Consider the following 14,659-nt stretch of genomic DNA (forward strand, 5'->3'; position numbering starts at 1 on the left):
CACCACAACACCAATCCTTCCCAGAAGCAGCTGTTCATCCATTAGCTCTTCTTGACCACATATTTTGTTTGCTGCTTGAAACTGATGAGGAGTTTCACCAAGACATTGATTCATTCCAATGTCAACAGTGGGATTCCCTGCTCTGGGACCAGCACTGTGCCTGGGTGACCCCAATCAGCTGGCACGAGCTTGGTGCAAGCCTGACAATGCCTGACAGCTCTGAAGGGACCTGAGTGGAGCTGTTGAGTCTTTGCTCAACACCTGGAACATGCAGGTCCATGGGCAAAAGTCTGGACAAAGAAAGTAATGAAATAAGTCCTGCAACACACCCCAAACACTTGGATTGCCAAGGCATGTGAGCTGTGCTGAGCTGTTGGTCAAACAGGGGATGCTGTTACTGCAGTGCTGGTGACAGGTGTCTGTCCTTCACAATATTTTCCCCAGTGAGGATGTTTTTTTATGCTGCTCCAGGTTCTTCATCACAACACAGGGTCATTTAACTCTCTGCCTGTAGCTACACACACTTCTACAGCAGTGATGTGAAATTATTCTCTCTGCCTCCTAAAATGTCTACAGAAGATGAGATACAACAATTGCTCCAGGAAGTGATGCTCAGCCACTCTGACTGATCACCCTGTGCCCTGTCACCCATCTGTCACCTCTGCCATTCCCTGCTGGCTCCAGTGCAAATCAGGCCCTGGAACACTCCAGTGAAGAGGGCAAAGGTTTGTCACATAACTGCATCTCAGAGATGAGCTCTGGGCTGAGCCTGACACCCCATGACAGTGAAATGTCCCTGTGGTCCCCCAGTGCAGAACCGTGTCCCACACAATGTGGTCTGGAACAGAACTTCCTCTGTGAATGTTTTCAGTACTGAAGGGAGTCCCAGTGAGTTTCAGACAGAGAATTCATGCTCTGAAACTCTGATTCCAGCCAGCTCTGCTCCCTGCAGCCATCCCTGTTGTTCCCTGGTCCTTGGCACACCCACTTCCCAGGTATTTCATGGGGCTGGGGAGGCAGATCCAGCCCCCAGGGAGGAATTCCTGATACCTGAGCTTATGAAACCTGCCCGTTGCAGATGCAAACAAAACACACTGGAAAGCTGCTTTACCTGCCAGAGGAGCATCTGTTAGACTGACAAATCAGGGCCGTGCACAGGGGAGAGATATTTACTGCTGACAAAACCCACCCACCCTGCTCAGCCCAGCAGCTCTCACCAGGGGCTGGAAATTAATAGGATCTTTGCATTGTCAGCTCCTCTTGCCCAAATGGAAAAGCACACCTGATACTTCCCGAAGGAGGATCTGGTTTCTGGGTGGCCTGACTGGATGGGAACCATCAGGGCAGCAAAGGGGGGTTTGCATCTCCCCACCACAGTCCCTTGTCCTGCAGCACAGCACCTGCCCTGCAAGGACTGAGCAGAGGGGTGAGGGCTGGGCTACCAAAACCTGGGCTCAGCAGGCCCAGCAGTGGGTGCTGAGGGACACTGCTGCCTGTCCTGCTGCCCAGGGTGTCTGTCCATCCTCCCACTGCACACAGAGCACTCACAGGCACAGCATAGCCAGGCCCATCCCTTCCTAGAGTTCAATATTCCAGACTGCTTCCCCACACCAGAGCAGCACTCCAGTGAGGGCTGTAACTCACCTGAGACCCCAGCCACACCTTCTCTAATTCAATTAATTAAAACCCACTTCTAAAAGGGGTGTAAGAGGAGATCCCCTCTGCCCCACACAACTTATTTGCACAGTGGGAAGGCACCTGCTGCCCCATTTATCTCCATGAGCTTACAAGGCTCCCTCCCATCGGTACAGCGCTAAACTTGTTCTGTGCCCGCAGCGCTCTGCGGCGGGGGGCGATTCCCCCCTGTCAGTGCCGGGCCCTCGGAGCGGCACCGCCCGGACCTGTGCCTTGTCGGGTCCGACTCGCACAGGCTGCTCCCGGATCATCCTGGGGCTCCGCTGCCGCTCCCCGTCCCGATCCTCCTGTCCCGGTCTCGATCCCGCTCCTGATTCCGGTTCCAGTCCCAATCCCGATCTCTGTCCCGATCCCACTCCTGATTCCTGTGCCGGTGCCAGTCCCGATCTCCATACCCATCCCCGGTCCCGATCTCCATCCCCATCCCAGTCCCCGTCCCCATTCCGGTCCCCGTCCCCCGGTCCCCGGTCCCGGTCCTGATCCTAGTCCCGATCCCGATCCCCATCCTAGTTCCGGTCCCGCTCCTGATTCTGGTCTCAGTCCCAGTCCCGATCTCTATCTTGATCCCACTCCTGATTGCCAGTCCCGATCTCCATCCCCGTTCCCGATCTCGTTCCCGAGCCCCATCTGTGTCCCGGTCCCGGTCCCGGTCCCGGTCCCGGTCCCGGTCCCGGTCCCGGTCCCGGTCCCGGTCCGGTCCCGGTCCCGGTCCCGGTCCCGGTCCCGCCGCACCTGCGGGACCGGAGCGCGCCCCGACCGCAGCTGAGCCACGCCCCCTCCGCCGCTCAGCCAATGATCGCGAGGGAGCTCTGGCCGACAGCCAATGGGAGCGCGGCAGCCGCGCCCCCGCCCCCTACTTGAGGCGCTCCGCGCGGCCGCGCGATCGCAGAGGCGGCGGACGGGAGCGGCCGCGGGCTCGGAGCGCCCGGTGCTGCCCCGCACCTGAGGCGGGGCCGCTCCCATGGAGGCATTCCCGGGCACCAAGCTGGAGCAGCACCGGCACCTCCCGCCCGTGGAGTGCCTGCCGGGTGCCCGCTACGGCGGCCGGAGCCACAGCGCCTGCGGGAACGTCTTCAACTCCTGGAACGACTACCTGGGGCTGGCCACGCTCATCACCAAGGCCGTGCGGCCCGGCAAGGGCTTCGGCCCCGAGCCCCCCTCGGTGGTGGTAGCGGCCGCCGTGCCGCCGGCCGAGGAGGAGGAGGAAGAGGAGGAGGAGGAAGAAGAGGCGGCGGGGCCGTACTTCGAGGGCGCGCTGGACTTGCACGACCTGGAGCTGTGCGGGCATCACCACCACCACCATCACGGCGAGGGGCTGCTGGAGGAGCGCTTCGCCGAGTTCAGCCCCTTTCCCGGGCGCGGCGGCCCCGCCGCCGTGGTGTTCGACTGCTCGGGGGAGCACCCGGGCCGGGAGGGCTCTGCCCACGCCTGGGGCGGCGTGGTGGTGGCGGGGCGGCTGCCGGCGCACCCGCGGGCCGCCTCCCGCCTGCTCAAGCCCGAGCTGCAGGTCTGCGTCTTCTGCCGGAACAACAAGGAGGCGGTGGCCCTCTACACCACGCACATCCTCAAAGGACCCGACGGCCGCGTCCTGTGCCCGGTGCTGCGGCGCTACACCTGCCCCCTGTGCGGCGCCAGCGGCGACAATGCCCACACCATCAAGTACTGCCCCCTGTCCAAAGTGCCGGCGGCCCGGCAGCTCCGGCACGCCCGGACCGCGCTGGGCAGGAAGGGCCGCTAGCGGCCGGGACCCCCGGGGCTCGCCCCGCGCCCCCCAGCGCTGACACTGCCCCGGTCCCGGCCCCGGACCCTGCCCCGGGGCGGCCGCTGCGCGCTGGAACGCGCGGAGCCCGGCGCCGGGCACGGGCACTGCGAGGCGGAGATGCGCTGTGTTTGTTTATTGTAAGAAAAAATATATCTATATGTGATTTTTATGGAGACGGCGAGGTCTGACTGGGTGGGGGTGCGCGGGGGGTCCGGCGGTTCAACCCGCGGCCGGGGAGGTGGCGGGGTCCCGGTGCCCGCGGCCGGGGGCTCCCGGTGCCCGCGGCGGGGCAGCGCCGCCTTCTGCCCCCGGCCGGCCCGAGCGCTCCGTGCGGCGGGAGAGCTGCTCTTCATCGCCAGCTAATAGCAGGGTATTAATTAGGGTACAACACTCCGCCCTTCAGCTCTTAAAGCAAACATCCCAGCGGTTTCCTTGGCCGGTATTAAAACCGGTGTGCAAATCGCCATCGAAGCTGCTCTCGGTGATTCGCTCCTGCTTCCCGGAATCGCAGCATCCGAGCGGTCAGCCTTCCTCCGGTGGGCACCGATGGCGCTGGTCTCGCTGGTCCCCGTGTGGAATACGCAGCTTTAGGGAAGGTCTGAGGGGAGAAAACATCCAAGTGCGTGTTTGAAAACGTGCTGACTCTGGGCTAGAGAGCAAACCGAGCCCTTGCTGCCGGCAGAAAGGCAGGAGAAAGGCAGTGGAGCAAGCTTTGATGCAGCTGTGTTTGTGGTGGAGAATGGGGGAAGCCTGCTTGAAAGAGACCTGGACAAAGCAGAAAGCTGTGACTGTAGGAGAATGGAAGAAAGGGAGGTTGTTTGTTTTCAAGAGTTCAGAGAATGTGGCTTTAACTCCTTGCAAGTAAAAGAGATCTACCCATGTGGATAACAAATATCCTTAACTCTACACAGACTGTTCAAAGCATAAGAATTAGGCTGAAGTCCTGGACCACTCTGGGTGATGGCAGTTCCTTGGTACTGAATATCAGCCAGGGTTATATCACTTCTAATCCCAAAGTGAAAAAAAAAGGCTTTTTTTTTTTTGGTTCGTTTGTCTGTTCCTTGTTGCTATTTTCATTTGGGGTTTTTTGTTTGTTTTTAATTAAGGTTTTTGTTGGGTTTTTTTTTTGTTTGGTTTGTTTTGAGTTTTTTGGTTGTTTGTTTTTGGGTTTAGTTTTTTGGGGGGCTTTTTGTTACCCAGAGGTAGGACAAGGAGCAGCAGCAGTTTGGAGTTTAAGAGTACTCTGGAGCAGAGAGATGGGTGCTGGAGTTTTCAGGGCAGAGGGTCACACTGCTGTGAAGCAGAGAGGTGAAGAGAGCCTTGTGGAGGAACTCTGGGACATCACCAGGAAGATGAGAAAGGAGATGGGACAGAAAAAGGGAACTAGGAAAGTGAGGAGTAATGCACACTTGAGTGGTTTCCTTTTGAAAAGCTGCTCAGCAGGGTGGCAGATGGGGTCAGGAGAGCAGGACAGTCAAGGAGGGAGTCAAAACATGTGTGGGATGGGCTGGGGATGAGGACCCAGGGTTCATTAGTCACTGCTGTTGACTCCCAGCCACAGCAATTAGGAGGGAGAATCTGATTTTTTGTGGAAGTGTTCCCTTAAATCTCCATCAGATGGCTCCAAAGATGGTGTCAGGTCTAATTATCAAATGCAGTGGGGTTTGCATTAAGTAACACTCAGTGGCTGCAGCTATCCTTGTGCTAAATACATTACATTTTGTCTCCTGCTCTATGGGGAGTGCACCACAGGCTCCTCGAAGCTGTTCAAGTTAGATGTGTTTGGTTTTGTGATTCCTGGTCCACGTGGGTTTAATTTGTGTCCATCACACATTAGAATCGAGCTCCTGTGTGATGCTGTGGGAAGAGTTTTCTTCTGTACTTTTGTTACCTCCTTGTGGGAAGTTTGAAGATCCTTATATACATTTTAATGCAGTTGACTGTTACTGGACACAAAAGCAAGAAAGATCAAAGAGAAAACCTGTCTCGGGTGTTTTCTGAGGGTTAACTGGCCGGGCTGGATTGGAGGTGTTTGCCATGACCCTGCCCCTCCTCTCTGCTCTTTCCATTCAGCTGCTGTGCAGCACCAGCCCTGTAGCAAGGCCTGAAATCCCTCAGGATAACAGCAGATCCTGTGTCCTGGATGGCACTGGCCTTCTGCAGAGCCTGTGTGAGAGGAGAACTTGTGTCCACAGCCTGTAGCTCCTGGTTCTGTTCTGCAGGGAGCTGCAGCCTTGCTCTGGAAAGGCCAGGAGCTGCCTGGCCTCGCTGCTACCCGGCACTGGGCATCTCATCAAAGGCTTCACAGGTAAAGTGGAAGAGTAACAGCTTCAAGACCAGTTGGGGGTGGGGGAGGTACAAAAAAAAAAACCAAAAACAAACCTCAGACTACTGCAGAAAGATGACAGGATTCAGCAAAAGCCAGCCTGACAGCAAGGCTCTTCAGTTACTTTATGTAATCATTCAACAGGACAGCTTGCCCTTTAAAGATTTACAAGTGTGAGTCTAACAAAGACCAAACCTTAAAGGATTTTTTGGTTGTTTTTTTGAAGTAAGCTCCTGTGATTTCTGGTGTACCAGCACACTCCTTGTGGCACTGAGTGAGCAGAAAGATGCTTGTTCTTGGTCACTCTGAAAAGGTTATTACAATAGACAGTGTTTGTATTGCTACTTTGACTCCTTAAATACAGGGAATTGTTTGTATTAGTAATTTAAATTCTAGGAACAGCAAAGAGCTTAATCTGAAATCTATGGAAAGTAAGATCCTATTTTCACTCTTCTACAGGCATTTGCAAATCAAAATATTATGGTCACCTGTTTAAACTTGTGCATGTAAGTCATGGAATCTTTTCTATAGTGATAGTCTGGCAAGAGGAGGAACATAATATTGAATAATCATGCTCAGCTGGTGCTAGTTTTGGCAAAAAAGTAAGCTACTTCTAATTAGAAACTACTTTCAGGTGTATAGGAAACTTGATTCAGCTGAAGTCAGGTAAGTCTGGGCCCATCTTCAGTGGAAATTCTGTTTGGGCAGGTTGCTGTCACTCTGCTGACCAGTGCCTCAGGTAGATGCCATAGGACCAAACCACAACAGCTATAAAATGTCCTTTTTTTTAATTTATTTTTTTTTTCAGTGCCAGTTTGATCCACCAGATATATAGATTAATTTTTACTGGAGATGAGTTGCTAAGAGTTGCATGAGGAAGAAGACACAATTCTAAAATGCCTGTTTTCTGGACAAAACAAGTGATTCACTAAAAATGGAACAAGGTTTAGCAAAGCCCAAGAGAGGAAGGGCTAACAGAACTTTAGGTGCAGCAAGGGAGGTTTTGATTAGTAAAATGCAGTAGAATAGTTTGTAAAATCTCCATTCTACTGTAATTAAAGGCATTAAATTTATTTAAGAGGAGAACCAGACAAAGTGTAGAGCATTTCAGCTCCAGCTGGTCCTGCCATGGCAAAAAAAGGAAGAATTGGGTGTTTTTGTTACTCCACTTGAGTGCCTACTTCTTGCAATGCTGCAGTAAACCACAGGATGGGCACTAGTGCCTGAATGAAAGGTACATTTTGGATCTTGCATTTCACTGACCCAGTGCCTTCCCTTTGTAGGCCGGCACCACTCAGCAGAACCCTTTAGCCACAGGAGGATAACTTGCTTACATGCAGCAGCTCCTGCCAGTGACAGCAGCCCAAGGACAGGGAAATAACAGAGATATATTTCATTTACAGCAAGACAAGCCTTCCAGTGCTCTTGCTGTCTGAGATGGCTCCTAGCTGCCCCCCAGCCCACCCCAACATCCTCCTGGCCCTCCTCATGGCCTCACTGAGGTCACCAACGTCATGACACGTCCTGGGCTGCAGTTGTGGCTGTGCCTAGTCAGGAGCAACACCACTGCACCCTGCCAGTTCTCATAAATATGGATTTTGTAAGAAAATATTAGTTTTTATAGCTAAAGCACTCTAGAGAAAGCTTAAATATAATGCCAATTATGCCCCCTTCTGCTGAGGACCCTGATGTCCCTGCCCATGGGCTGGGTCAGTGTCTGGACTGCTCCTGGAGCAGGAAGGAAACAGCACTTCTCATACCTGACACTGCCCTGCTGGAGATTTATTTTAATCCAGCAACATTTGCACCCATTCAAACAGCAGCAGCCTTAAGTTCTGCCTTCCAAATACAGCCTGTCACAGTTTGTGTTCTTCTAAGGTTCACTGAAAAATTTAGCTGTTTAAGGGAATGTGACTCAAACAAGGCAAAGATTGACACAAAACTCATTTGGCAACATTTTCACGTAACCAAATTTTGTGTTCATTTTAATGATGGAGGTGGAGGTTTGAGCTGTTGGATTTGGTCAGCAGAGGTTTTTGATCACTGTCAGTATTGTGTCTAAACAGAGCAAGCAATAAAATAAACACATTTGCATGCCTGCAAAACTCACATCTCTCCAGCCTCTCCTCAAGCTGCCCAGCCCTGAGAATGTAACACAACATTACCACAATCTCAAATAATGCAAATTAATAACACAGATCGGGAAGCAGCTTTAGCTGGTGCAGGGATGACTAACACTCATCCCTGTGTGCAAGTGTCTTTGTGTGGATACAATTAAAACTGTGCAACTGAAGGTATAATCACTATTTACATATTACAAGGCTGGAGAAAGGCAAATGTTGTGCCTGTCGTTGATAAAAGGCTGAAAGGACCATCTGAGAAAGCACAGGCCACATGGTATCACTTCAGTTCCTGGGAGAATCAGAGGAAATCCTTTCAGAACATCTTTTTGGGGACATGCAGAAGACAACTGGGAACAGCCAGAATGGAATTACTGAGGGTAAGCCATGCCTGGCTCAGCTGCCTTCTACAATAAAATATCTTTGTGGACGAGGGGAGCAGCACTGGATGTTCTTCATCTCAGCTTTAACAAGGTTTTCAGCACTGTCTCACACACCATCCTTGCAGCCAGCTCAGGATGCTGCAGCCCACATAACAAAGGGGGCAGAAAACCTGCCTGGATGCCCAGGCTCAGCACTGTGGGCAGGGGCTGGGCTGGGACCATCCTCCAGGCCTGGAGCAGCCACAGGATGACCCTGAGGTGGGATCCCAGCCCTGGGGACACACCTGGACAGGGCTGCTGGCCAGAGGGATGGACAGGAGCCTGCTGAACTCAGGAGGGAGCAGGGCAGGGGCCTGCCCAGCCAAGGAAGGAACCCTTGCCGTGCCAGGCTGCGGGCTCAAACAGGGGAAAAGGTGAGCACGAGCCAGCAGAGCCCAGGCTCTTTGAGCTTGGATCCAAGCCCGGAGAAGGGAAGTGTCCCCCTCAGTTCACCTCATCTTTCCTGTGTGCTCTTTGGGCTTCCATTCCCCCCACACAAGGACTCAGCCAAATTTGTTATCAGTAGAGGACCAACACAGTGTCCAGGGCTGGAGCACACATCTGGGAGGAAAGGTTGAAGGGACAGGGCCTGTTCAGCCTGGAGAAAGGAACACCTCACAGCAGTCACCCATTTCCTACTAGAAAGTTCTCTGGAAAATTCCAGCTTTCCGCAGTAGCGCACAGTGAGCAGAGAGACAGGGCAGAAGCCAAAAGAGAGAGGTTTAAACTTTTTGAGGGCCACAAAAACGACCAGAGCACTGGAGCACCTCCCCAGTGAGGAAAGGCTGGGGTTTTTCAGCCTGGAGAACAGAAGGTTCCACAGAGCCCTAACTGTGGCCTTTGAAGGGGGCCTGTAACGTGGTCATCGTATTGCAGAAGTTCCACACCTCCTTGGTGATTTCTCATGGGCAGCTCCTCACAGCACAGCCAACAAACTCCAGCTCTCTCCTCACCCAGCTAAGCCACTCTTTTATAGCACTCATCATTACTGGACACAGCTGTGGCCTGTTAAGGGCAGGGCTGTTCCTAATCTTTGGTGATCAGTACAGCTGCAGCTCCTCAGGTGTGAGATTACCTTCTGCACTATTTTCTTACATTCCATCCCTCCACACTGTAAGAAGGATGGGCACTGATTTTTTGGCAGATTTTGTTGTGATAGGAAAAGGGGTAATGGTTATAAACTGAAGGATGGTTGATTCAGATTAGATACAAGAGGTTTTTTTAACAATGAGGGTGGAAAACACTGGCACAGATTGCCCAGAGAAAGGCTGGATGCCCCATCCCTGGAAACATTCAAGCTCTGAGGAACATGATCTATTAAATATGTCCCTACTCATTGCAGTTGAGGGCTGGACTGGATGTCCTTTGAGGTCCCCTTCCACCCCAAACCATTCTGTGACACTGATTTTTCACTCTGGAGCAGGCAACCATTGGAAGAGGCTTCCCAGAACACTTGTGCAGTCCTCAGCCTTGGAGGTCTTCAAAACCACACTGGACAAACGTGGTTCTAAGTACCACAGGAATTCCACAGCCAGCACTGGAGTGAGCTCCTGGGTCCTGTTTAACAGCATCCAGTGACACAGAATGCAAGGACAGCAGGAGGTGGCTGAAGAACAGCAGCAACCCCTACTCCAGATCCAGTAAGCACCATAACTGGATGGCTGCTGGTCTCTAGTTCCATCCTTTTTGGGACGGTATAAAGAACAAAAAATACAGCATTCTTTTTTATGCTTGGAAAACACTACTTGTCTGAAGGAGTCATATGACTCAACCAGCAATGACAGGATCCAAAGACACAAAACTCAAGCACTGAGAAGATGGCTCTGAGAGCAAGTTTTTCCCAAGAAAACTACTGGCCCTGGATAACCCAGAAAAGGGCAGGAAAAGGACAACCTGTTCACACACCCGATTTCTCAGGTGTTCTCACCTTCTCCTTCAGCTGGTACTGAACAGGTCTGAGAACAGAAAATGGTTGTTCAACAACTGTTCGGCATGGACACATGGTGCAGGACTCACCAAAAAGTCAAGACACTGCAGCAGCTAATTCCTTAACTTGTTTATTTATCATTGAAGAAACACACAGCAGCAAGTTCTGTGTTGGCTTCAGTGTGACCAGATTGTTCCTTGTTGTTACTGCACCCCAGCTTTAAAGTCAACACAGCCATTACTACAAATCACTTTTTTGGAAAGGGAAAGAATTGACCCTGAAGACAAAGAATTGGGGGGAAAATTGAACAATTTCTCCAAAACCACACATTTTAAATATGACAATATTTATAAATCCTTGAAAGGCATGAATTATCCAGTAATGGAAAAAGCAGTTGTGATATTGGCAACAGAAAGTACATAGCCATATGCTTACCAAAACACAAATTGTAAAAGCTGCAAGTTTGATTTGTACACTGCAGCAGTGTGTACATTACTGGAACAATGACTGCAAAGTGGCCTCAGAGGCATTATGGATTCAAGTAAATCTACAGAAAATATCCCAGTGTAGCTAATTCACAATGTTTATTGTATTCAATTCAAATTTAAACGACTTACTGAATTTAGATAGTGATAAAATATCTCAGAAAGAGCCTGCCCTCAAAAATACCTATGTAAAAGAGGGCTTTTCTACTTTTTGGCTAATTATGCAAATTCTTTTAGCTCTGCTTTTTCAATAATTCCACTGTGTGAACAGAGGCGTTTTCAAATGCGTGTCCTGTGACAATAATACCCCATTCCAAACTAAGAGAGACTAAAAATAAAAAGGGCAGCCTGTTTTTGGTGCAAAAAAGAAGCTGTACTGCAGACAGCTGTTGGGCTTGCTTCTTTTTATTTTAGCAACAAATGACCCATGAAATAAGCATCATTTGAAATCTCAAAACCTTCAATTCATTTCAACATTCAATTTCCAACCTTCTGCTGTGAGTTTTGTGCATGATCAATCTATATGAGTAAGTAATTCATGCTTTCATGTTACCTCAAAACATTGGTTAAAGAATTCCAATTCAGAATGTTTATAAGCACAAATATAATCTGTGGATTCCATCAAATCAAAGCTAAAACATCGGTTAAACTCTGTGATTCCCACTTAACGTCGTACAGTGGTCCACCCTTCTTCGTCTGTCTCGTTTTTAGTGCGGCGTGTGGGTTCACGCTCCTTCTCTGCTTTCCAGGATCCCTTCTCCTTCTCCCCATCCCTTTCTCTCTCTTTGGATGCTGCTGGGGCAGCAGAAGTTGGAGGAGCAGCAGGAGCAGGGCCCGAGCGCCGCGGCGGCTCCCGCTCCTCGCCGCGCTCTTCCCTCCTGTCGTCGGCGCGCCGCCACGAGCTCGCTGCGGTGCGGGGAGAAAGAAAAACAACTCAGTCACGCTCCAGCAGCAGCCTGCAAGAGTTCCAACAAACAGCCCCGACCCTGGCACTGGGATTTACTGATCCTCAGCCCTGCCAACAGGAACACCATGACAGTGGCCAAATACACCTTTTAATTTTATAGGAAAGCACAGCAGAACTACTCAAACCTCTTCTCGGGTTTGGGATTGTTGTGAGCAATCTAAATGTCATCTTTAAAACACAGGAATGGCAATTAGAATGTTCTGCTGATGCACATGGTCTTATGGTGTAGAAATATATTCTTATATTAGCAGAATTAAAATCACAAAAGTGTCTCCTTAGAAATGACTGAACCCTGAAAACACAAATCCTGACTTAAAAACATTTGTGGAAAATGTTTGCTGTTATTAAACGAGAGGAAATTGCTCTTCAGCCTACTGGAATCAGAGGTAAAATGGTAACGAATTACATTACTCCACTGGTAACAGCATCCACCCACCCTTTACTGTTCCTTTCCACCAAAAGGATGCTAAGAGTGCCACCTGAGCTGTGTGTGAACAAAGCTGGGGCAGATGCCAAGAAGTCAAATCCCAAAACTTCTTGAAACATTAAAAAAAGAAAAATCTCCACACTGAGAACACTCTGCCTTTCTGTCAGCAGAACTCCTGTGTTTGCTGCCATGTTTTGCTCCAGCCTGCTCCCAAGTGTAGGAGCACCCACATTTGGGGCAGAGACAAAATGAGATTCTGAAGGTAAGAATGCCAGAACTGGAAGATGCGGTGGTCCCTCCAGGTTAAATGGATTTGCTGTTAGTGTATTTTTAGAACACAGTAAAGGATTAATAAATATACGAAATTAATACAGGTCTGTCATCAAAATTAATACCATTAATAGTGTGAAACCCTCATTCACAAATATTTCTGTCACATTTTAATGGTTTTAAGGAAAGGGTTTTAAGAAATTACTTTCTGGGATATCTGCCTTGATAATCTGAACACAAGGACTACATACACCCAGAACACAATCCTATGAGAAGTGCATATTCGAAATGTTATCCTCCTACTGTAGAAGTGAAATGCTACTAAGATGGAAAACACCACAACTACAAATAGTTAAGATTCCCTGAAGAATTCCGTATCGCGCCAAAGGTGCTTTTTATTATTTTGTTTATGGAAAGGCACTTTAAAGACAGGCTGAAAATATAACCCACTCCCATGTGAGCCCTCCCCAGCAGTGTCAGGACTTTAGGGACACCAAAAGGAACGTACGCTCTTCCCGCTCGGATCGCAGCGGGGCTCCTCTCCTGAGGGGCGGCTCCCTGTCGTCACCACGCCGGTCTCTCATGTCACGGCCACCTCTGTCCCACTCCTCACGACGACTCGAATCTCTCCAGCTGGAAGTTTCCTCAGCTGGCCCTCTCCTCCAACCGCCTTCATCCCTTTGGCCACGCAAAACGTAAAAACGAAATGTTAGGATTTTTATCTTTGCTATGGAAAGGAGCAGTAATAAATCACAACACAGATATTTACAGACTTAGTGGGTGTCTATTTAACATACTTCCAAAATTGGTTTTGTTTTTCTGGAGCCTAACATGGAATTCTCTTGATAATAGGTTAAAAAGAAAAATTTAAAAGCATTTTAAGCATTTTGGAATTCCTCCCGTAAACAGATATCATCCTAAAAATAACAAACCAAAAAGGTCCCAAAATGCCCCTATCCATTTGCTGCCCTAAAGTGCTTAGTTTCACACAAACTAACCCTTGTTCCTTTCACTCAGCAATTCCACGTTATTTCTGTATCAGCAGGGCCCTTTTTTCTTTTTGCAGAAACATTCTAGAAGTACTTAAACAGAGCAGTCAGACCTGGGACGCCTGAAACGATCGTCTCGATCAAAATCTCTCTCCCTGTCGAATTCCCGCTCCTTCTCACTTTCATCCCGATCTTTGTCTCGATCCCATTCACGGTCTCCTGAAGGTCTGGAGTCTCGGGGAGGGCCCCAGCTGTCCTCGCGAGCCTTCTCTCGTTCTCTCCACCCCCCTGGAAGAAAGAAACACAGTCAAAGGAGTTTGTGACTGACCTCTGATCTCTGTTGTAGACAAAGAACCCTTCACTTCCGTCACAGAAACTGGTTCTTCAAGTTCTGACTCCTGAAGATGCAACTCAAGATGTTTGTAAGAAGTTTGCACACAGGAGGCACAGAGAAAACCCTGTGCAAGCTGCTAAATGTAAAGCCAGTAATGCACAGGGCTGCAGTTCAGCAGAGCTGGCTGCACCCTGCAGTTTTCAGCCAGAAACCACAAGGGTCTGGTGCAAAACAAGTAAAGCAGAAGCAAAGGGTGTAGCCCAGACAGCAGATTCCTTACTGAAAATCCACAAGTGAGGAGATTTTAAGGAAGCAGATTTTTAAAGAATTTACTGCTTTTTAAAGCACTACTTTAAAATGTGACTTTTGTTACCATCCACTTAACACAGTGCACTCTGCAGTACTGCTCAGTTATTTATGAATGGGAATTCTTTATTATGTAGCCTGCTTTGGCTTTAAATAGGAAAAACTGGAATGCAAGTTTTGATATTTATAGTAAGTTTTCTAAATGTTTGGATTATATAATTAGTGTCTATGAAAGCTGACATGGTGCCTGCCAATACCTAAGTGAAAAGAACCAGGAAATCAAAATAATATCTAACATTCAAATGTCATCAACAGTTCTGAAAAGAATCAGAAACAGCTCTAGACACCACCAATGACACTTAAAATAGAAATAAACAATACAAGAACAGAGTAATTCAGATTTTAAGGGACCTCAGAAGGTCATCTAATCCAAGCTCTGCTCTAAACAGGACTCTCAGTAAGGGTTAAAAACAAAAAGGGAATGTTAAAAACTTTATCTCTGTACACACTGGAAGTGCTTTTCAAAACCACACCCACTTGAAAGAAGTATCAAAATCTTCCTTTAGAAGGAGATTAACTTCAGACACATGGAAGTGGTAGGGAAAGAGTCCAAGGTGTGCTAATCTAGT

General features: G+C 49.3%; 2 protein-coding genes across 2 annotated transcripts in view; one reads left to right on the forward strand and one right to left on the reverse strand.

Moving 5' to 3' along the window:
* Positions 1-2,601: 2,601 nt before the first annotated feature.
* Positions 2,602-3,630, forward strand: NANOS1 (nanos C2HC-type zinc finger 1). The gene has a single exon (XM_036385797.1). The coding sequence runs from the start codon at positions 2,657-2,659 to the stop codon at positions 3,431-3,433; it is 777 nt and encodes a 258-aa protein (XP_036241690.1). The 5' UTR covers positions 2,602-2,656; the 3' UTR covers positions 3,434-3,630.
* A 6,736-nt stretch (positions 3,631-10,366) lies between these two features.
* EIF3A (eukaryotic translation initiation factor 3 subunit A) overlaps positions 10,367-14,659 on the reverse strand; it is a 29,100-nt gene continuing 24,807 nt past the window's right edge. Inside the window, exons 20-22 of the mRNA XM_036385531.2 lie at positions 13,504-13,678; positions 12,910-13,079; positions 10,367-11,643 (exon numbers count right to left, since the gene is read on the reverse strand). Coding sequence (XP_036241424.1) covers positions 11,402-11,643; positions 12,910-13,079; positions 13,504-13,678 — 587 coding nt within the window. The 3' untranslated portion in view covers positions 10,367-11,401. The remainder of the gene's footprint in view (positions 11,644-12,909; positions 13,080-13,503; positions 13,679-14,659) is intronic.

This window comes from Molothrus ater, chromosome 8, assembly GCF_012460135.2.
Source record: "Molothrus ater isolate BHLD 08-10-18 breed brown headed cowbird chromosome 8, BPBGC_Mater_1.1, whole genome shotgun sequence".
Classification (NCBI taxonomy): domain Eukaryota; kingdom Metazoa; phylum Chordata; class Aves; order Passeriformes; family Icteridae; genus Molothrus; species Molothrus ater.